Below are 21,830 nucleotides of genomic sequence, written 5' to 3' on the forward strand. Positions count from 1 at the left end.
TATAGATAGAAAACTTCTATTGTTGGGAGTACAGCTTTATACACAGAAAAAAAAAAAAGAGAAAATAGATTATCAATAATAAATGAAAAATATAATTGCAAAAGGCTTTGTTTACTTTTCATTTAGCTCTTCAGAAATGTGTAAACTTCAGGCTCTTTTCATCAACAAACACAAAAAGTCAACAACTTCCTGTATAGTGTGTTGGGTTTTTTCCTAACCACTCAGTTCCCTTATGCAAGTTCCTCCCATTTATACGCTGCCTTCCCAGCATGCTTTTCTGCTTGCTGATTTATTTAAACCGGGAGAGGGAACCAACTGTAGTTTTTAAGATGTGTGTTACTTAATGGGTGTTGGTTTGCTGCTCTGCTTGCAAGGCTCCTCTTTACTTAAAGAGAACAAGTTAGATTCCTATACTGTCTTCAGAATGGTAGGTGGTTTTGATTATTGGTTCTTATCTCTGTATTTACTTCAAAATGCTTTCTGTATAAGTGGTGAAGTTTTGCTTTTATTTGTTTTATTGCTAGTGGGCTTGTTTGTTTTTATTTATGTGGGTGTTACTAAAACCTACATGCAAGCATAGTGATTAGCTGTAGGGCTCAAGATAAAGAGTTTTTCGGGAGCCTGTTAGGACACCTGTAGTAGTGTGCTATCAGTTAGATGTTAACTTTCTGCTGGGTTAGGTTCAGATATATGTATGTTCTTTGCTCTTTGTAATGTAAGTGCTGTAATAGTATGTAGTGATAAAAGACAAATATCTAGATGTTTCTAGTGCTACCTTTTCCCTGCATGGCTATATAAGCTATTTCCTGATGCTATTCTAGCTTTTTTAGGACTTCTGTGTGAACTTTGAAGTTGAGTTTTAGTTCCAGCTCTTTAAACCATGCTTGTTGTGTGTCTATAGATAACTTCCTATTAATATAATGTTGTAAATTCATGTGTGATTTGCCAGAGTGTGATCCTGTGTTATCTGATAGTATAAACAGTAACAGAGCTCATCATATTGACTATTTTTTAAACTTTTCAAGACTTCAAAGGGCTAATTGAACATGGGCTGTCTTTCTAAATAGGAAGTTTTCAAGGAGAAAGCCTGATATAAAAAACAAATAAATGAAAACTTAACTTTTCAGTTTATTTGACAGAGCTACTTCTAGCACTAAGTGGTGTCATTGCCCTCCTGCTAGAGGGACAGTAATACTAGACACAATAAAAATCTTTATTAAAAATAGCCTTTTTATTTAGGTATACTGAAAACTTGAGTTTGATAGTTTTGTGCACAAGGCCCAGAAATAGCCTGTAACATGCAGTGTGAAACCACGGAGCACTGACACTTCCTGAAAGTGCGTTACCGATGCCTTGTTCTTTCCTACCCCCAGCAGAGCATTTCTCAGTCAAGATCAAAGGGTGCTTGAACAGTTTGGCTCTTTCTTAAGAGGTACTCTGGAAGCAAAGCTGAAGTGAAGTGTATCGTAGGCATAATGCAAGTTACTGTGGATTTTGCTTTGTGGTTTTCACATGGCTCTGTTCAGCCATCAGCGCTGAGCTTTTGCACTTTAGCTTCTCTCTGGGTGCTACAAGTTAGATGTTCCTAACTGTGCAGGAACACAAGACTCCTCGGTGCAGCTGGAGAAGGATGGGATATAACACTTGCTGGGAGTAAGAAGTGGTACAGTATCTCACATCTGCAAGACACCAGGCAAGAGCTGCAGTGTGTAAGCAAATGTAAACAGTGAGCTACTCGTGGTTAACTAATTAATTAGTGACCCCAGTGTAGTTGGTTGTACACCATTCTTCTTACTTGGCAAGAGTTATTACCTTATTGATGCTGATGAACCAGTTCTTATGATCACCTCAAAAGCATATGCGAACTGTTTCTACGGTGAACTTGAGACAAAGGACATAATTCTAGAAAACATTTTCCTGGGCAGTGGATGACTGTTTCTTCTGAAATAGTGCAAGTATCAGAGGTTGCTTTGCTGTCTGTAAAGAACTAATGTGATAGAGATGACACTGATTTCTTTCTTCATATTTGTGTACTTGGATGCAAAAAGCTCAGTCACTTTGCAGTGGAGAGAATCCTCTGACTTGTAGAGGATGGAGAATAACTGTTTCATTCCTTGTAGCTAGTGAACAAGTGGCTGTGGAGGTTGAGGGGGGTATACAGTACAAATGAGAACGTGTACTCCTGAACTCAAAGCTGTAAATGGTATCACTGTAATCTCTTATGATAAAAACTAAGCCTTTGCACTCTGGAGCCTAGTGCATCTTATCCCTGACTGTTGATCTGGACAGACAATCTAAGTACACTTTAACTGCCTAGCATCTTGTTGCACAAGACTGCTAACAGGTGGTTTGAGATATCCTGTGCATTTTGTATTTTTCTGGTCACCAGGAGCTGAGCCTTTCACAGCTCAAGGGTTTCAGGTTTTCTACCCCTGAGTGCTTAAGAAAGCAGCTGTTGCTCAGGCTTACCCTGCAGTGGAAGCTGGTGTCTAGCAAAAAATGCTCTGAGACTCTGGCACTGAGTTGAGTTTTCATTCAGTTGATACAGATCAGGTATTATGTACATATAGCACACTTGGATCTGTGGCTTAAGCTCTGGTTGTAGTTGCTCGATAGGACACATCTAGGGTAGAGCTGTGCTCTTCCTATGGACAGAAAACTCCATTATGTACTGACTCCTGTTGTTTCTGCTGGATCTTCTGCTTTGAGGGCAACAGGATTATGTGGCTTTTGGAGGATACCAGAGGTGATTAACTAGCAGTGACTTGGATTTTACGAGAAGTTACAGCAGAAGCTGTAGGCATAGGAAACAACTGTCCCGTTGCTGGGAATTGAGACAGATTTCCTGACAGTCCGGTGCTGCAGCTTGAGTAACACACCCGGTGTGCTCTGCTGGGAGGGACGGGAGCCTGTCGGAGGAAACACGCTGGAAAGTGAAAGTGAAACAATGTCAGTGTTCTATAAATAAAGCAGGGGAACTGAAAACAGTCTTTCTGATATGAAATGCATTTTTTTATGTATTGCAAACAAGACCTTGGCATTTGTGCTTTTTTGACATGCTAACTTCTGTGGCTTTAAAAGATGTTAGGTTTTTGACTCTCATATGCATAGTATCGTTCAGTATTGTAAGTGGGCTAATGAAGACAGTTACAAACTGAAAAGAAAACAAAACCAAACCAAAAATGCAAACAAACACAAAGAAAATAAAGCAAACAAACAAATAAACAAAACCAAACAACAGCAAACTAAGCCCCAAACCTGAGAAAACAAAAAAGCTCCCCCCCAGCCCACAGCACTAGAAGCAAATGACCATACAGTATTTCCCAGGCTTTAGAGATAAAATTGTCAACAGGTTTTTCTTTAAATTAAAAATCCATTTGGCTTATAACTGAAAAAATCATCCTTGACTAACTATAGAGATGCTGGTTAGGTTACACTGTCTAGTTTCTTTTCTCTATGTGAGAAACTTGTGAAATCAGTTCAGACTCTGAAGGCAAAAGCTTTGCTGCATTTAATTGTCTTCAGGCCTTTCTCGCACTTGATCAGGTGTTCTCTCTGGATTTTTAGTTCTTTGCTCCAAGCATCTTTATCCTTCAGGGCCTGATGTTCAGTCTTCCCAGATGTCTTAGCACAAACCGCCTTGCGTGTGGATCAGTGAGGAGAAGAGAATGCCCTGACTGGCAGCTTTTCAGTGACTTACCTACTGCTGCATGGAGCATTTGGGGTTTGTGGGTTCTCTGATTCTTACCACAAGGTCAGACTAGTGTCCTCTAATTTTCTGTCAAATAAGTCTGTGTAGCAGACACTACCTATTTGTGACAATTGCACTGATCTGTCCGATTAGCCAGTGTTAATACTAATCAGTGTTAATAAGTTATAGTAGAGGACTTTGTGCTATAGATGTGATTCGCTGTTCTGTTTATTAACTCTACCATGATAATCCTTCCTGGTTTCTAGGAAATTTTCTTAAAATTACAATTAAAATGAACATGAGAGCACACATGAGCCATTAAAACAGATACAGCTATGCAGGCATGTGGTATCTTCTGTTGCTTGCATGTAACTGTCTTACTGCTGGCTGAAAAACTTTTATGTCCAGGGAATAGTCATCTGAAATGCACTGAGTGCAGACTCCTTTTGGCACATCTGGGGATGCAAAAAAGACTGAAAAACAGCCCAAGCTGATCACTATTAATCAGAATTCAGGGGATTTGAACATGAGTTCTCTGATAACCCACTAAACATGTCACTTGGATCTAGTAATGGGCTCTGAGTTAAAGGAATAAAGTTTGTATATTGATCTCCTCTTCAGAGTGGAGAGTGGAGCTGCCTCAGTGTTCATGCTATAAAAAAGTGAGTTTTTCATGGTAACAAAAGAGGAGGTGGCTGACACATTGTGAACCAGATACTGTTTAATCACCTACAGAAAGCTGTTTACTAACTGGTCCAGTAATGGGTTACAAGGTCAAATGTAGAAATCAAATATCAGCTGATTGCCAAATTCACTTTATAATTATCTCAGTCTTCCAAATGGAGCAGTGCTAGAACCTAGACCATTCAATGGCTTTGCCCTGAATATAAACATGATCAGCTGACCTGGTTTTAGGGGATTTTGTTTTTTTCTTCCAGGCTCAGCTGATAAAAGCTGAAGGAAGGGCGTGGAGGTGGGTAATATCCTGTGCTGCAGAAAGAGCAGGTTTGTGCTGCTTAGGTGCGATATGCCCAGTAATTGGAAGTGTCAGTCAATACAGAGTGACAAGGCAGCTGTTCCTGCCTTTCTTGCTGTTGCACAATTTTGTTGGACTCTCAATAGACGAAACCAAGGTTAGGGGTTTGGAGGACACATTGTAAGTAAGGCTTGGAGAAAAGAGGTCTAAGGAATTGGTACTTTTCACACAGGTGACATGCTTTTGGCAGCTTGGACTTGATTACAAGCCTCCAAGGTACCCTTATGCAGCTCCTGAGCAGGCAAAGCATGCCTTCTCTCACCTGAGAAAACATCATGATTGCCAATTAATACAGCCACTGTAAAGTGAAAACTACAAAACTGTAAACCAGATATGGGTGATGTAATTCTGATCAGTCTTGGCTCAGAGACTGAAATTCTGACTTGGGTGTCTAGATAAACATGCTAACAGTTTGGAAAATACCTTCAGCTTGGAAATATAGTTAGAGTAATGAGAGCTCATTGCTCCAGAATGCCTGGTGTTCTTGTCCAGTGATTTAGTTGCTGACATACAATCTACTGACAAGGTTCCCTTGATTCTGTATGAAAGGTGTGGTTATTCGTCTTGCAGAGTGTGACGTTTGTAATGTCCTGCATACCTATTTAGATACTAGCAAAGATAAGTTGGTGAGATCTGAGTTGATTCAGACAGAAAGTGACCTGTGCTAGATTTGTCTGGGCTATTAAATCTTAAACATACCAGAAGAAATTAAAGTACTTTTTTTTTAAAGGCTGAGGTAGATGTCTCTTTGTCTTTTATTAAAAAATCCTCCTTTCTCAGTTATTTCCCTGCTCTTGGAGGAGTCTCTAGAGGATGCGAGCAGCAGAACTGCTGCAGTGTTCTCCAGCTAGACTTCCATTGCACACATTGTGCCTTCCAGGTCACCACTCCCACTAGCTTTCACAGTTTTGACTTGAACACACTTTCAGTGTCTGAAATACTTGTCCAGCATAGATCCTGCTTTCCAGTAAGAGCACTTGATCATGAAGGTGCTGCTTGTTCTGTGGACTTTGACATGTTTGTTACACTTAGGTATATTTTAGCAATACCCCTCATTTTAGCAATATTGAGTTTTCTTACTTCCACTACTCACATCACTCAACTCTAGGCATTTTTTTTATACTTAATTTGGGAAATTGTATACTTGTTTTCCTTAGGCAGATTTTTACTCTTGAATAGAAAGTATTGACATATCTTCCTTGTATGACTTCTTTGGGATTCAGCTTTTTGTGGAGGTGGATACAGCATGGATTGATATTTAATGGGGACAGGTGACTTGGGACTTGAAGCATGCTTCATTATTGTACCAGGACTCTTTACAGGCAAACTGCTGAAATGATTTGTAGTATTGCTTAACAAACTGCTTAAGTAACTGTGGCTTACAGGAAGTGAGTGCTTCTACCTCATGTCTACTAAATCTGCTGTTTGTTTCAGGTTCAACTCTGGCTCCACTGATCCAGCACAATGATCTGGATACTTCAAGTCTTGTTCTCGCCGCTCCCAACACCAGCATTGATTAGTCTTATTGTATTTGGAGCCGGTGTCTTCCTGTGGGTGATAAGCAGGCCAAAACCTCTTTGGCCTCCTGTTGACTTGAACAAGCAGTCAATAGGAATTGAGGTAAATCCTTATTCTGCTTGCGAGCGTGGAATATTTTGAGAAGCCCAATCTGAATATTGATGCATTCTGGAAACTCCTGTCTGATATACACAGCCTTTTCTGCCAGGTCTACAACTTAGCATTGCGGTGGGGAGAAGGGAAGTCTTAACACACTAAGAGTAAGAAACAGCAGCTCTTGCCAACAGGGTTGGGTGGGCTTTATACCAGATGGCCTCAGTTGTCACTGAGCTTTTTTTTCTGTATTTTAAATGCTTTGCATCAGCTTTGAGGCAGGTGCTTTAACTACAATGCTAGACTTCATGTAACCAGGCAAGTTGTAGCACTCAATCTTATTTAAGGTCTCTCTGATAACCTGTAATTGACTATTGATCTAGGTCATCTAGAAGATTCCTCTGCATATGACTGATGACTGAGTAGATCAAAATCAAGAAGGAAGATGAGACTTCCCTAACAATGCAATGCTATTTAAATGCTTTAAAGGGGGTTGCTGGAAGAAAGACTGAGGAACAAATGATATTGTGTCTGTTCTACACTGTTTCATAAGTCTGCTCTGTTCCTAGGGAGGAGCCAGAAGAAGTGCAATCTTGACAGATAATAACCTGCTTTCTTATTACTTTGAAGATAGTAAAACCTTGTATGAAGCTTTCCAGAGAGGACTGCATACTTCTGGTAAGCTTTGCATCTGCTAGTTTGTACTTGCCTATCACAAATAAATAAAATTCCAGGCTGTTTTGCCTTGCCTCTTGTCTGTAGTAATAATACAGGCTAGCAAAAGCTTTCCTAGTCTGCTGTGGGGTGGAGAGACAAGTGACCATATTCTATTTTTTTTTTTCCCCCACTGATTTAGAAGTAGTTTGAGTTGGCAGACTGGGCAGGAACAAACATCAGAAGTTTATGACAATAGAGTTTGAAGAGTCAGCTGATGCAAAGTATCAGAGGGAGCTAGGAGGGAAACACTTTTGCTTTGGCTTATGGTGTGGGTTTTAGTGTAAAAATTACTACCTACTTAATATAGGTATGAATTTGTGCACATGCAACTTCAGGTCTCCCATATGTGGGAATATGTGATGGTTTGCAAGCTGTTTCAGTCTCACCTGGGTTGTGACATGGGGAAAATATCACCAGATATTGGAAGTATTGCTTGGAAGCATAAAGCCAACAGTCCTACAATCTTGTTTTGGGCAGAGTGCTTAACTATGGACACTGTGCACTTCCATGCTCCATGCAGTTAGCTGGATATCTGACTGAAAATATTTCCCACTTGAAGTGGTGCATTTAAGTTTTGTGCAACTTCAGTACTGAGCTTTACAATTGCTTTTCTGAATTCTTCCATTAGGAAATGGCAAGTGTTTAGGCTACAGAAAACCCAACCAACCTTATCAGTGGCTGACATATAAACAAGTGAGTATTGCATATGACAGATGATTTAATTTGGGATCCTGTCTTATAACACTGAAGTGGGGAAAAATTTCTTACAGGTTTTGGACAGAGCTCAATACCTGGGGTCAGGGCTTCTGCAAAAAGGATGCAAACCATCACCAAACCAGTTGATTGGCATTTTTGCTCAAAATAGGCCAGAGGTAAGCAACAAATTGAATATTCTTTCCCAGAATACTTTGACCTCTTGGAGAGAGGAGGATCTGTTTTTAAATAGCCTGAGGCCACATGAGGAGCAGTCACAACTGGCTTTTCCCTTCCCAGTTCCCTTATTACAAACTGATCTTGAGCTCTCTCTAATTCAAGAATCTCATGGATCTGCTCCTTATACAACCCCCACTAATACTGTGTGCATGGGGTAGTCAAATTGTATGAAATCTGTAGGTACTCCTCTCTTGTAAGCTGCTGGATTGCCTTAGCTGTACTTTTTTCTCTCTTCAGTGGATCATTTCAGAGTACGCCTGCTATACTTACTCAATGGTTGCTGTTCCACTCTATGACACTCTGGGGCCAGAGGCCATTCTATACATTGTTAACAAAGGTAAATATTAACTTCCACTATTTCATAATGATTTCTCTAAGAAGCTTTGTTTTGAGAAGGCTGAAGTTCAAGGAAATTTGATGGAAAAATCAGAGTAGCTTTAACCTTACTACTCCTATACTTTTATAGACAATTTCTGTAAATGAAACTGCTTTGCAGGGGACAGGGTTCAATACTTAGGCATAGGAAGCCCACTGGCTTCTCTTAGTGTCTTGAGAGAAAGTCCACCGAAGACCTGCTAGATTCTGTGGACCATCCTACAATCAGAGGGCTCAGCTATTTGATATTTGAGGTTTTGCAATCTTCAACTCCCACACTGCCAAACAATCAGGCAATGTAGGCAGGCTTGCATGCAAATTAAGATTAGATGTGTGTCTCTGATTTAAAGTTGTAGGATGTAAAGAGTGGAGGAGGGACGAGTAAAGATCTGCCTAAATCTGTTTAACCTATGTGGTTAGGGCCTTCTGTTCTACAGAAGCAACAACTAGCATGGGAGAAAATGGTGAGGAAGCTTTAATAAATCTTCAAACTTTCTTTCCCCAGTCTGAGGGGAAACAGTGGAGAGGGAAAAACATCCACTGCTGTCACAGTGATCTGGGATCCAACCCATAAATAGGATTTGCCAAGCAAAATCACTTCAACAGTTATGCTGGTGAACCTTGCAAACAGGTCTTGCCTTGGGACTACACAACTGTGACTTACTAGGGGAACAGCATGTTCAGGCAAATCCAGTTCCTCTGCTGTCTTAATGGGAAATGCTTTTGTAATTGCACATGCAGGGAAGTTGAGGCATTAACTCAAGAATTTTACCTGCCTCTTTCAAACATGCCTAGATTTCTTTAGATTTAAGGAAGATGGCTGAACCTAAACAAGCAGTGAGGACAACTCTGAGCTTTTATGGCAATACTAAAAGTTTAAATGTCTGTCTTCACTGTGACTGGAGATATTTGTCTTCAGTTCCTCAGCATTTGCCCTCACTTTATATAGCTAGAATATTAAGTTTGCCTGATCAGTGGCCATGGTAGGAGGAACCTTCTTAGCACTGTAAGCCAGCCACTGAATCCATATAAACAAATGCAAATGGCTTTTAGAACATAGCATTGGCTTGTTTTAAATGTATGTGCTACTAAGCTGTCACTTACTAGCCTCATGCCTTCTAAACAGATTTCTGAAATGTATTTTCTGTAGGTGACATAAGCATAGTGATCTGTGACAAGCCTGAGAAGGCACAGATCTTGCTTGAGAACTGTGAGAAAGAAAAGATGCCATGTCTGAAGACTATAATTCTCATGGATCTCTTTGATAAGGAGCTCAAGGACAGAGGAGATAAAGTCGGAGTTGAAATTATAGCACTGCAGGAGGTTGAGGTAGGTGACTAAAGGCTTCTGCTTGATCTTGCAGAGGAATACCTTGCCAGCTAGACACCTGAACCTTCTCTGGGAACAATGACACTTTAATGTAAGCATTATCCAGTTGTCACACCTGTACCTGAGATCTTGATGAGTGGTCATTATGAAACTTAATATATTTAGCCAAATGGACCTGCGGAGTTCAAACCAGTGATTGAAGTTGTGTGCATGTGTTGTGGACAGTCAATACACATTAAACTGAAGACCTTCTTAGCTTAATTCATAGTGCAGTTTTAACAGGATTTAACAGGCTTCTAAGCTGGCAATTGAGTCTAATTGAAATGTAAGTGCAAATTACTGGCTGCTTTGATACGCCAATACTAGGCCTAATCTTCCAGATATAATGCATAAACAAAGTATGAGATATGTGGCCTATATAAAATAAAATGAAATATCTCTATTCATGAATTCCAAATTCCTGAAGTATTTCTGATCCATTTCTATACACTGTGCTTTCTACAACACCAGGAGTCAGCTTTTTCAAGTGGTGTGTATTAAATTCTGGAAGACCAACATCTCTGTTTGAATGAGACAGAGTATCAAGATGCAAAGTAAAAACATATGTTATTTGAAATGCAATTACATATTTATCTACTGTTGTTGTGCATCTCTCTGTTGCAATTGTTAAGCTGTGTTTTCTCTCTAACACAGGAGCTGGGAAGAAACAACATCGCAGAACCAGTTGTAAGTATCTCTGGAACAGTTATGAACTTGGAAAATTAGTCTCTGAAAAGCCCTATTGCATGCTGCTAATAGAGTAGGCTGCCAGGATTTTTTTTTATCTATCTTGTCTTGCTTTTTCCAAGCAGGATTCCTGGCTCAGGCCACTTTAGGAAGTGTATGGAGAGACTAATAAGCAACAAAATCCTTATTCGGTTGACCTTACTTAGCTTTTTTCCTCTAGCCTCCTAAGCCTGAAGATCTTTGCATTGTGTGTTTTACAAGTGGAACCACAGGTAAGAGAATAGTTATGCTTCCCCACTAAACCAGTTTCCCAGTGCTGAGAAAAATAGCTTTCTAGCATAAAAAGGGGAAATGTGAACAATGTATCAGTAGATTAGAGCAGTCTCAAGCCACTACTGCAGTTTTACTTGGGACTTTACCTTAGTGCACTTGACTTTCTAGTGACAAAGCTTCTTAGACATGGGGGGAAGAATAGCCAACTTCATGTTGTTTTACCCTATGAAAAATGCAGGGTCTTAATGTTAGAGATTGGTTGTTTAGCTGTGTCTGTACTCTGATCCACAGGGGCTAGGGAAACATCTTGTTTCAGCATTCTCTGTGCTACCCCTACTCTGTAGACACTTCCTTTGTATAATATCCATGGCTGAAAGTGCTCAAGTTATGAGCCACATTTGTAGTCTCTTAAGACAGTGCATGCCATGACTGAGCCTAATACCAAGATAGTTCAAACTGAGCCAAAAAAGGCATGGGAAACTCAAAGCAGCAACAGCCACAGCTGATTTTGCTCGATCTCTCCGAAGGTAACCCTAAAGGAGCCATGTTGACACATGAAAATGTTGTTTCAAATGTTGCTGCCTTCCTTAGATGCACAGAGGTAAGGTACTGCTAATGGTGATTTCTAGGCTATGTCACTCAGTCATTAAGCTAGCTTAAATTTGGGCATTTTCTGCAAACTATTCACTCCCAGCAAGCTTGCGCTTTCTTAAGTGCCCATATTTCAATGGGTGATAGTATTGCAAGAAACTTGGCTTAAGCTTAAACAAGAACTTCTACTCTGAAGTTATTCTACAATGCCTCAGTCCTTAAATGCCAAGAGTACTAAACCACCCTGTTTCAAGTATTAACAAAACTAATCTTGGTCTAGTATGGCTGAGTTACAGCTGCAAATTTAAGAGGTGATGGATGAGCCTCAGTCACTTGGACCGTCTTTTTTGAAGTACTCAAATTGATCCAAACTTCATTCACTTTCTACTTAAGAGTAACTCAAGCAGGCATAGGGAGTGTTAATCTTCTTCTTTTCTTTCCCCTCTAGAACACAACTGAGGTCACAAGTTCAGATATCAGCATTTCCTACCTTCCCTTGGCTCACATGTTTGAGAGAGTTGTACAGGTAAGCAGACTGTATGTGCTACTAAGCTTCTGCAGAAGATCTTGGATGTGTGAACTAATTCAGACAGCAACATTTGTTAGAAGCCATACCTAACTGCTTAAGACCAACTAACAAAAATAAAACCTCTGATCTAACTAAATAATACCTAGTTACTTCTCCAAGATATGGCTATCTTCATTAAGTGAAGCTTTGTTCTTCAGTCCAGCCTCACTGAGGCTGTGATTTACTAAGCAATCAGCAAGGGAAATTATCAGCATCAAGTCCTTAGTCAAACACAGTGAAAGCTAATACGTGAAGAGGAAACAGTTTAAGACCAGTGGGTTTAGTACTCAGAGGTAAATAGTGGTGCATTTGTCACTGTTTACTCTGCTGGGCCGTGTCATCCTGCCCATTTCCCAAGATGAAGTTCTAGTCTTCCAACTGATGCACTTCCTCCAGCATGTTGTAGAATGTTCCTACAGCGAACATTAGCAACTTTGTGGCAGGATTTAAATCTTACACATGTAAAGGTCTCAGAACAGACTCAACCTCAATTCCCAGTCCAGTATTTAAAACAGAATGTGCCTTGTCCTATTCCTTGTCAAGCTGTTAAATTCTTCTGTTGCTTGTTTTTAAGTTTCTAGGTATTTCAAAAGATATTAAAATAGCTGTTACAAATGTGGTGAAGTTCATATTAATTGTATTCAATCATAATGTGAAGCTTTGTTTTGTGGTGCTCATGGGCTACAAATCAAAGTTGCATGCTAGAACTTAATTTATGCATCTGAGCTTCTATAAATCAAATTATAGAAAGCTATCATACCTTTTACTGTATTTGAAAACCTATTCACAGAAGAACTTTCCTGACATTGGAAGTCATGCTGCTCTCCATAGACAAATACTTATGGCTAATGAAGCTAGGAATTATCCTTGACTAAGTTTAGTATGGTCAATTTTTAGGCTGTGATATACAGCTCTGGAGGAAGAGTAGGCTTCTTCCAAGGAGACATCAAGTTGCTAACAGATGACATGAAAACCTTGAAGCCAACGATATTTCCAGTTGTACCAAGATTGCTCAATAGAATATATGACAAGGTATGTGAGTGATTTTTAGCTAAATTTTCTTCACGTTCATACATCTAAGCAAGCATACAAGTTTAAATAAATATTGAGTGCATCATAACACTGCCACTAGTTAGTTAATCTTTAGCAGGGGGAATTCTTTAAAATCCTTTTGGAGGAGATGAGAAGAGCCCTGGGACCTGCGGTATGAGAACAGTGTACCCAGTCATGACTAGGCCAAGCCTGTTGCTATTCAGAGACAGTTTGTTTATGGTTGGAATGCAAATGAAGCAAGTGTAATGCTGGCCCTCAAAGCTATGGCTGAAGTATCTCAGCAGTAACACAAGTTAATATTGCCCATTGGTTCACCTCTTAGATCATGAGAGTAGTGAAGACAGACCCTAGAGCACTGAAGTGAGATATGGTGCCTCCTAACAAAGCAAGAACTGGAGGTACACATGTGAGTTAAACCCAAGAGTCACCAATACTTTTCCTTGCAGATACAAAGTGGTGCAAAGAGCCCAGTGAAACGTTGCCTGTTAAACTTTGCTGTCATTATGAAGATGGCTGAAATAAAACAGGGCATAATTCGAAATGACAGCATTTGGGATCAGCTAATCTTCAAAAAAGTTCAGGTAAGTTATTCCAAGTGTAAGTAAGATGGTCAGTGTTCTTTTGGAAGATCTGATGGTTTCTGTTTCACTTCTAGGAAACCATGGGTGGAAGAGTGCGTATAATGGTAACAGGCGCAGCCCCTATATCTCCCTCTGTCCTGACATTTCTTAGAGCTGCATTGGGCTGTCAGGTAAGCTGAGCTTTTTCTTAAAGTAAGAACTGTTTGATTATGCTCAAATAAGTCACTAGTGATACAGCTGTGGTCCAGCTCAGATTGTTCTTAGGGAGATTGCTTTCTGTATTTACAGTTTGTTTGATCTGAATTAACTAACAGGAACAAAATTCTGCAGGGCTGGCCTCAAACTACACTACCAAACTCTCCTGTAGGCTCCGGGGAGAGGAACAGAGCAGCAGAAATAGGGACATGCAGCTCTTGAGTCAGGCAGCTGCCTCTGAGCTTTGTGGTTTATCCTGACAGTCAATGAGCTCCCATATAGTACATTTGAGAACAAAGTTCAGAGAATGAGGTGACCACTAATTCAAACCTTGCTTTCAACTTGGTTACACCAATAAGACCAAGAAGTCTTAAAGGCTAAGATTGTCTTGGCTTCCTTTGTTCTTAAGAAGACAATTTGAGCATGGGCATAGTTGACACTGAACTCTTTCACACCAAGGACTTGATGTTCAAAGAATGTTAATCCTTTTTCACTCAGGTCTTTGAAGCTTATGGCCAGACTGAATGCTCAGCTGGATGCACTTTTTCAATGCCTGGAGACTGGACAACAGGTATGGTAGCCAAGTCCTAGAAACTCTCCCACAGCTGTCAACAAAGTGGGACTCAAGCTTAGGTGCTCTACTGCTTTTAGTTCAATGAAAGTTAAATCCTGAGTGCTTGACCTCAAAGTGATTCTTGGCAGCAACAGTCACTGTTGCTTAATAGTACCAAAATTCTTGATTCAGGTAAAAGTGATATAGATCAGCTTAGACCCTGTCCCAGCACCGGAAAGGAGTGTCTGTACAGAGCTGAGCAAATTGGACAAGGGCTTCCCAAATGGCTTTAAGAAACTACCTTTAGCTCCCAAATATCTTGTTTTACTCCAAGAAACATGACTAAAATATCAGACATGATACTTGACTGTTTTTCTGAAGGACTACATGACTTTGAAGATTTAGCTTTCATTGTAGCAAGGATGTTTTTAATATTGGGTATTCTAAATTCAAACTCAAGTCACCACCTTTGAGAACACAGTAACTGCAGAGCTTGAGAAGATGAAATGCAAATGAATACCAGGGTCTATGAGGTAATTCCTTGGAGGCAAATGTGGTACATGGTTGGTGTGGTTGATTACACCAATAAATAGCTCTAACCATTGAGACTTAGCTGCTAATTATCCTGCATTGACTGTCTGAAAATGGCATTACAACAACTTTACTGAAAACTTTGTCAGACACCTTTAAACAGTACTGGCTCTTGCTGAAGCAGTGAACAAAGAGACATTATCTACTATCACTGAAGTCTTTCATATGTAGGAGGCACCTGAGTTCTTCCATCTCACTTCAAGACCTAGTCTTTCTAGCTTCAGATCAAATAGACCAACTGCAAGCGGAATCTGCAAAACATAACTTTTTTTTTTTTTTTCCCCTCTTAGGCCATGTTGGAGCCCCTCTGGCTTGTAATATCGTAAAACTAGATGATGTGGAAGAAATGAACTACTTCTCATCTAACAATGAAGGCGAGGTAGGTGCCATCTCCTGTGTGTGCCAGGAAATACTGAAACATAAGACTTGGTGACTAACCGTGTTCTCTGCTTGCTATAGGTCTGCATTAAAGGGCCAAATGTGTTCAAGGGTTATCTGAAAGACGCTGAGAAGACAGCAGAAGCAATTGACAAAGATGGCTGGCTCCACACTGGAGACATAGGGAAATGGTTGCCAGTGAGTAATTACTTAATACAAACCACCCCTTGGATCTGCATTCCTGGCTGGTTTACAGTAATCTGAAAAGCTGGAGAAGTGAATATTGTTATTGTTTGCCAAGTAACTGCAGGCAAAGCTTCAAAGACCAATTAGGTTACAAGATCTCAAATAACACCTGTTAGGCCAGTAGCTAAGGCTGTCACTTCCACAGCAAAGAACAACAAAGTATCTTGATTTCTATCAGAGGAGAATAAATAAAGGAAGTATCTAATCATATCCTCAGCTAACTGGAGAAATCAGACAGTACCCTTCTTGATAGAGAGCAAAGACCAGTTCCACATTAGCATGTGCCTTTCATACAATAAAACCAAGCCTATTATCTTCTTGTAGAAGCAAGACAGAGACTTTAAACTAATGGCCTCTACCTTTAACTTCTAGAATGGAACACTGAAGATCATTGATAGGAAGAAGAATATATTTAAGCTTGCACAAGGAGAATACATTGCTCCAGAGAAGATAGAAAATGTCTATATCAGAAGTGCTCCTGTAGCCCAGGTCTTTGTACATGGGGAAAGCCTGAGGGTAAGTGATGTTGGGAATGAGCACCCTGTAAGATCCTCCCACAATGAGCCCTGGAAGATGAGTGCACAAATGTATGCATATACAAGAGGCCTTGAGCACAATCTGTTTCTGAAAGTGCCATGTTTATAGAATATTCTTTTGCACCTATAACCTTTCTAATTGGCACCAAAGAAAAGGAGATCTTGGCATCAAGTTGCAAGCAGGGTAAAGGCTAATTACATACTTGTATGGGATTAGTATGTCAGGTCAGCTCACCTCTGTACAGTTTAAAATTGTAGATTCATAGAATAGTTTGGATTGGAAGGGACCTTTACAGGTCATTTACTCCAACCCCCCTGCAATGAGCAGGGGCATCTTCACCCAGATCAGATTGCTCAGAGCACTGTCCAGCCTGACCCTGAATGTTTCCAGGAATGGGGCATCTACCACCTCCCTGGGCAACCTGTGCCAGTGTTTCACCACCTTTATTGTAAAAGATTTCTTCCTATATCTAGTCTAAATCTATTCTCTTTTAGTTTAAAGCCATTACCCTTTGTCCTGTTGCAACAGGCCCTACTAAAAAGTCTTTCCTCATCTTCCTTATAGGCCCCTTTTAAGTATTAAAAAGCTGTCATATGGTGTCCCCAGAGCCTTCTCTTCTCCAGCCTGAACAACCCTAATTCTCTCAGCCTTTCTTCATAGAAGGGTGGCTTCTCCACTCCTTTGCCACAGAGGTGTCACCTATGCTAGCAGAGGCCAATCTTCAGTTTGTAAAGCAGCAAAAAGTAATTGCTGGAGCATTCAGCACACATAACAAACTGCATTAGTACTTCAACTACTGCTGTCAGGACTCAGAGAAGTGATGTGAAAGTCCTTGTAGCTACCTTCCAAACTCTGGAAATAGATGGGGATGTAGATGTGGCTTGTTATATAGACATTGTCCCCAGTCAAGTTGTCATAGACAAAGTAATTTCTCATCTTGGTCTCAACATGATTATTTCCACTTCTTTTCAGTCTTTCCTAATAGGTATAGTGGTTCCTGATCCCGAGATGCTTCCAGGATTTGCAGCCAAACTGGGAATAAAAGGTTCCTATGAAGATCTCTGCAAAAATCCAGTGAGTGGCTTTATGTTTCTAGTGGGTTACAGCTAGAACTTAATTCTGAAGTCCAGTCTTGTATTGTTTTGACTTCATTCTTTCCACCTTTTTCTTAAGTTAAACTGGATTAATACTGGGCGAGTCATGCAAAGGCAGCCTTACAGTAAAAACTGGAACTAGGTATAGGTGTCTCCTGATGTTTCAAGGGTTATCACTTTTTTTTTTCCAATCAGATGATAGACATGACCTTGTAGTGGCCTTAATATGAAAAACCTTGGATGTTGAAATATGTACATGTATTCTTTCCAACCTCAGTTTTCACTGACTGGGCAATGGGTATGGTCTTGAATTGCAATTATAAAATGGCAGCTTTACCACTCTGCTCATGCTCTGTTTCTTCTAGGCAGTGAAGAAAGCTATTTTAGAAGATATGGTCAGACTGGGGAGAGAGGCTGGCCTTAAATCCTTTGAACAAGTGAGTACTTCCAAATCCTGCCTCTCACAAGCACCTGTATTGCTAACACAATGGCTGGGAAGTCTTCATTCCTGTTATGGACTGTGCCAGGATGGGCCCTAAGGCAGCTTCCCTGGACAACCGCTTGAAGCAGGTGGTGAAACACTGACTGGCTGCCTGTTTCTTGACCAAGAGACAGGTGGCTGTACAGGGCAACAGTAGGAATTGCCATGAAACGGAGCAGAGGTTCACCATAAGCTGCAAGATATGTACTGCTGTTCTAGCCTCTTCTCTTGCTGTGTCAGCCAAAAGGAATTTGACTTATATCAAAAGTTAGTTTAGTTAAAGTGAGTTCTTAAAACGAGCTCAAGGAAGCTGGGAAGGACTGTTTGTCCTCTAAGTAATTGTCATGTGGTAAATTATTTTCTTTTTATAGGTTAAAGACCTGTACATCCACACAGAGATGTTCTCTGTAGAAAATGGACTCTTGACACCAACACTGAAGGCAAAGCGAGCAGAGCTTGTTAAACTTTTCCAGACACAGATTGAGGCCCTCTATTCGAGTGCCCAGGAATAAGCAACCAGTTTAAATTAAACTGCATGGAGTATCCACACAAATCTGTGACACTACATGATCCATGAAGAACACATGCATGAGCGGAGGGGAGCAAGGAGAACTTAAGTGTTTTATTTCTGGTATCCTGAGAAAAATGACTTTCAGGTGAAGATGGCTATAGGATAACTGACAACTGGCAGCATTCACATCTTGTAGGACTAAGCACCAGCTGTCTAGGCCAAGCCAGAACTTTCATCTTCCTTGGATTGCACCTGAAGTGCAAAAGTACTCAAGAGCCTCAGCCTTTAAGGAAGCTGTATGCATTTCTTCTTGTCAAAAGTAAATCTTGTTTTCCTGCTCCAACTATGAACATTGACCTTTTGTGGATTGATCTGCAATCAGACCGAACTCTTTCATGCAGTTACATGTGGTTTTTTTGTGGGGGAGATAGCATCCTGAGTGGAAACTTGGTTTTTGAACTATAACCTGTCTCAACTCCAGCTGTCACAATAGGCATTGGAGCTTAACATCTGTTCAGCAAATACAGAAGTGAATTTCCTGTTCCTAGCCCTGGATCCACATACTATGGGATGTTTTTAATGAAAATGAGTAGCCTGGCATCAACTGGTTTATGAAGTACATGTGTCTAAAGCAAACTTAATTTATACTGTAGCATGGGAGGCACTGGATCGGGTTTTGCACATGTTCTCAAATGCAATGGCAGTTAAAAAGCATCTACACTTATGAATCTGAGCCTGATAAGTGGAACACTTTAGCTGTCATTCTGAAGGATATAGGATGCAATAAATTGTAACTGCACAATCAAACCAAAGCCTCTGTGAGATGCTTCTCTGCTGCAACCAGACTGTCAGCTGCAAGGTTTACTGCTGCCTGGTTATGTACAGCTGCAGCTAGAACACAACTGCTGCAGAAAGCCAACTTGTTTCCTATGCTGGCAGCGCTCAGCTATAGCTCAAGCCATGAGGCAGTAACTGCCAGATCAGATGTTGCTCCTCTATTCAACTTGCCTTTTTTTATTGGAGTAAGGCAATATATGCCAAAGTCTTCAGCATAAATTCATTCTCCCAGCTCAGCCTATCACATGAAATAAGGCATCAGGTATAATTTTCTAAGGTTAAAGCTGCTTTATTATAAAACTATTTAGGACAGATGAATACTGGCTCTATCTTTAGAACTTTCTTCAATCATTGCAAGCTGTCTCTGCTGGCAGTTCCTCGTGGTTGCAGTCTGCTCTATCAGTCCAAGAGGCAATGCAGGGCTAACAAGGATGTAGCATGGGGGAGTAGTATGTGGAGCTTTCCACTGCCAATTCTCCTTGTCTGTGCCAGGTTCTTACTGCTAGTGGCTGTTCTTCTCTCTATTTAATGCTCCAGGTAAGAGATCCCAAAATGAAACCAGCTAGTAGATTCGGTCAGGCAAGACCCAGCCTTGCTGTCAGGCATCTCTAGCTTTGACAGGCAAAAACAACTGACCCAATTTGTTTCTGGGCGGAGCCCAAAGATCTTGACATTTTCAGGTAACTGTTCTGACACTTGTTGTGCTTGACATAACCTGAGACTAGAAAGGCTTCCAAGACTCTGCAAGTGCATGTAATCATGCTGCTCATCTTTTCCCATGCCTCCTTAAAGCAACATGACTTAAAAGTTACTGAGGGTTTAATCTTTTCCCCCAGGTGAGACTGGGTAGTGGAACCAGAGGGAAGAAGAATTGTATAGTTAAACTGGTTGTGAGTTCTGGTGAGCAAATCAGTCAGGGACAGTAAGTCTAGTGCCACCAAGATCTGTAGTACCTGGAAAGTACTTTCTTCATTTTATCATCACCTGAAACTTCCCTACAGAGATGAGTTTGGATGTTGAAGCCCAGCACTATGGTGGGCCCTTCACATAGCTGCGTTCAGGTACCACAGTGCTTCATTTGGCTTGAAGAGATCTCTTCTTTGGGGAGTGAGTACAGAATGCCTACTCTCCTATGCTGCATCTCAGAAAACAGTAACTGTGTACAGGTCACCTTCTAATGCAAAAGAGAAAGTCTCTGCTTAAGAGGAAACACCTCAGTCCCTGAGCTTGGTTTACTCTTAGTGGCAATTAAGCCTCTTCCCACAGTGGCAAACCACAGTGCTGTAGATTTTCACATCAGTGGCATCTGCTAGTAGTTGTTACAAAGACTGAAGTGGGTAATGGCACTATCTGAGCAATAAACCAAAGAATTCAAGCATGAATTAGTCTGAAACTGGTCTTGAGTGCTGATTCTGCCATAGAGACTGCTTCCACACCATAGATCTAAAGTGAAAACAGGAGCACTTTAGGCATGCTTGCATTGAAAGTATGCAAACATTATTTCAAGATATGGAGATCTAGAAAAAGCTCAGCAGGCCTCAAGCACTGTAATACCCAGTGAACAAACATCTGAGGTAAGGATGGCTATTGGTGCAATGAAATTTGGATTGCTGCAACTTTTTATCCCATGATGCAGGGATTGGACATAAAAATAACAGCCAGTCTTCTCTAATTGCTTTTAAAAGCTTTCATTTAGTAGGTATCCATTATGAATTGACCCATTTGGGCTGCAGCATAGATGTGCATACATGCTGAGTAACAGGTGATAACATGACTAACAAAGATTCGCATAAGGCAGATATTTAGTATGAAGATTGGTAATGTACTTTCCTTTTACTTAGCAAATTGGAAATGACTCTCATATGTACTGCAACAGGAATTAGATTGCCTGATTTAGGCTTTCCAGATCTTGTGAGACTTGTATACCAAAATACAATTTGTTAAATATATTTTCTATCTCCATGGAACAACTGCCTGTGCTTGCAGCTTAATTACTGGTTAGTGTCTTTTGGTCCTTATCCTGAGAGAAAGTGTTCAGAGGGAAATACTGACTCTTAATTAATCATTAGGCTTTAATTTGGTCCTTGTTTCAATCAACACTCTCAAGAAAGATCTAGAACCATTCTCTAATTACAGAGCTAGGAAACTCAATTGTAAAAACCAAATAACCTGGTTACTCCTTTGCATTTGAAAAAACTAACTATATGGAAGATGTTTAAACTCTAGCAGGAGCTTTATTTACCCAGCTCTTAAGACATCTGGAATAAAACACGAAGGTTCCTGGTTAAGACTGTTGAGGAGGAGATAATTCTTTCATCATTGATTTCTTTCACTGTTGGGAATTGCCTCAAAGTTAGCAGGCATGAGAATACCAAAGCTAGTCTTTTGCACAGCCTGTTGTAAAGAGTAATCTAGCCCCTTTCTCATTAAGAACTGAGACACCTGGCACAGCCAGTGCCTGCACTCTGCAAAGGAAGAGTCTCTTTGGATTGGAGGCCAAAGCTAGGGCAGGTGAGTAGAAAGCAAAATTTTCATTGATCTGGTGGTTGAACAGGCTGCCTGAGACGTCTGTTTACCACAGTCAGTATTGTTTGCTTTTATGGCAGATCCTGTTTTGGTGCTAAAACTGCCCAAGCTAAAGTAGGCAGATGTTTATTAGCCTGTTTCATGGTTTTCCTTTAAAGAGGAGGGCAGGGTTCCACCTCAGTACGCAGTTACCTTTACTGTTCACCATACTGCAGCCTGGGCTAGGCTAGTTTGGCATTGCAAGTCTAGACTTGATGGAAACAATGCAAAGCTCAAAATTGTAAATAAAAAGAGCAATTCTTCCCTCAGAGAAAAGCGAGAGATAGTTTAATAGAGCTAATTGCTGTGTAAAAAGGACATGTCTTTTGCTGCAGCCAGACCTGGCTTTTCTAGGGAT

General features: G+C 40.5%; 1 protein-coding gene across 1 annotated transcript; it reads left to right on the top strand.

The window, feature by feature from the left end:
- Nucleotides 1-292: 292 nt before the first annotated feature.
- ACSL5 (acyl-CoA synthetase long chain family member 5) lies at nucleotides 293-18,882 on the top strand. Its single transcript, XM_082054236.1, has 21 exons — nucleotides 293-427; nucleotides 6,162-6,347; nucleotides 6,908-7,016; nucleotides 7,684-7,748; nucleotides 7,826-7,927; nucleotides 8,226-8,325; nucleotides 9,514-9,692; nucleotides 10,386-10,418; nucleotides 10,639-10,690; nucleotides 11,219-11,292; nucleotides 11,731-11,808; nucleotides 12,748-12,882; nucleotides 13,350-13,484; nucleotides 13,559-13,654; nucleotides 14,178-14,250; nucleotides 15,114-15,202; nucleotides 15,283-15,399; nucleotides 15,820-15,963; nucleotides 16,957-17,058; nucleotides 17,444-17,515; nucleotides 17,931-18,882. Exons 2-21 carry the CDS (start codon nucleotides 6,192-6,194, stop codon nucleotides 18,069-18,071), a joined length of 2,052 nt encoding a protein of 683 aa, XP_081910362.1. The 5' UTR covers nucleotides 293-427; nucleotides 6,162-6,191; the 3' UTR covers nucleotides 18,072-18,882.
- Nucleotides 18,883-21,830: the final 2,948 nt, after the last annotated feature.

This window comes from Streptopelia decaocto, assembly GCF_964273445.1.
Source record: "Streptopelia decaocto genome assembly, chromosome: 5".
Taxonomy (NCBI): Eukaryota; Metazoa; Chordata; class Aves; order Columbiformes; family Columbidae; genus Streptopelia; species Streptopelia decaocto.

Coding starts and splice junctions, on each gene's coding strand:
- ACSL5 (XM_082054236.1), top strand. CDS start 6,192: ATGATCTGGATACTTCAAGTCTTGTTCTCGCCGCTCCCAACACCAGCA. Junction 7,017..7,683: donor GAGAGGACTGCATACTTCTG/GTAAGCTTTGCA, acceptor TTCTTCCATTAG/GAAATGGCAAGTGTTTAGGC. Junction 7,928..8,225: donor TTGCTCAAAATAGGCCAGAG/GTAAGCAACAAA, acceptor TTCTCTCTTCAG/TGGATCATTTCAGAGTACGC.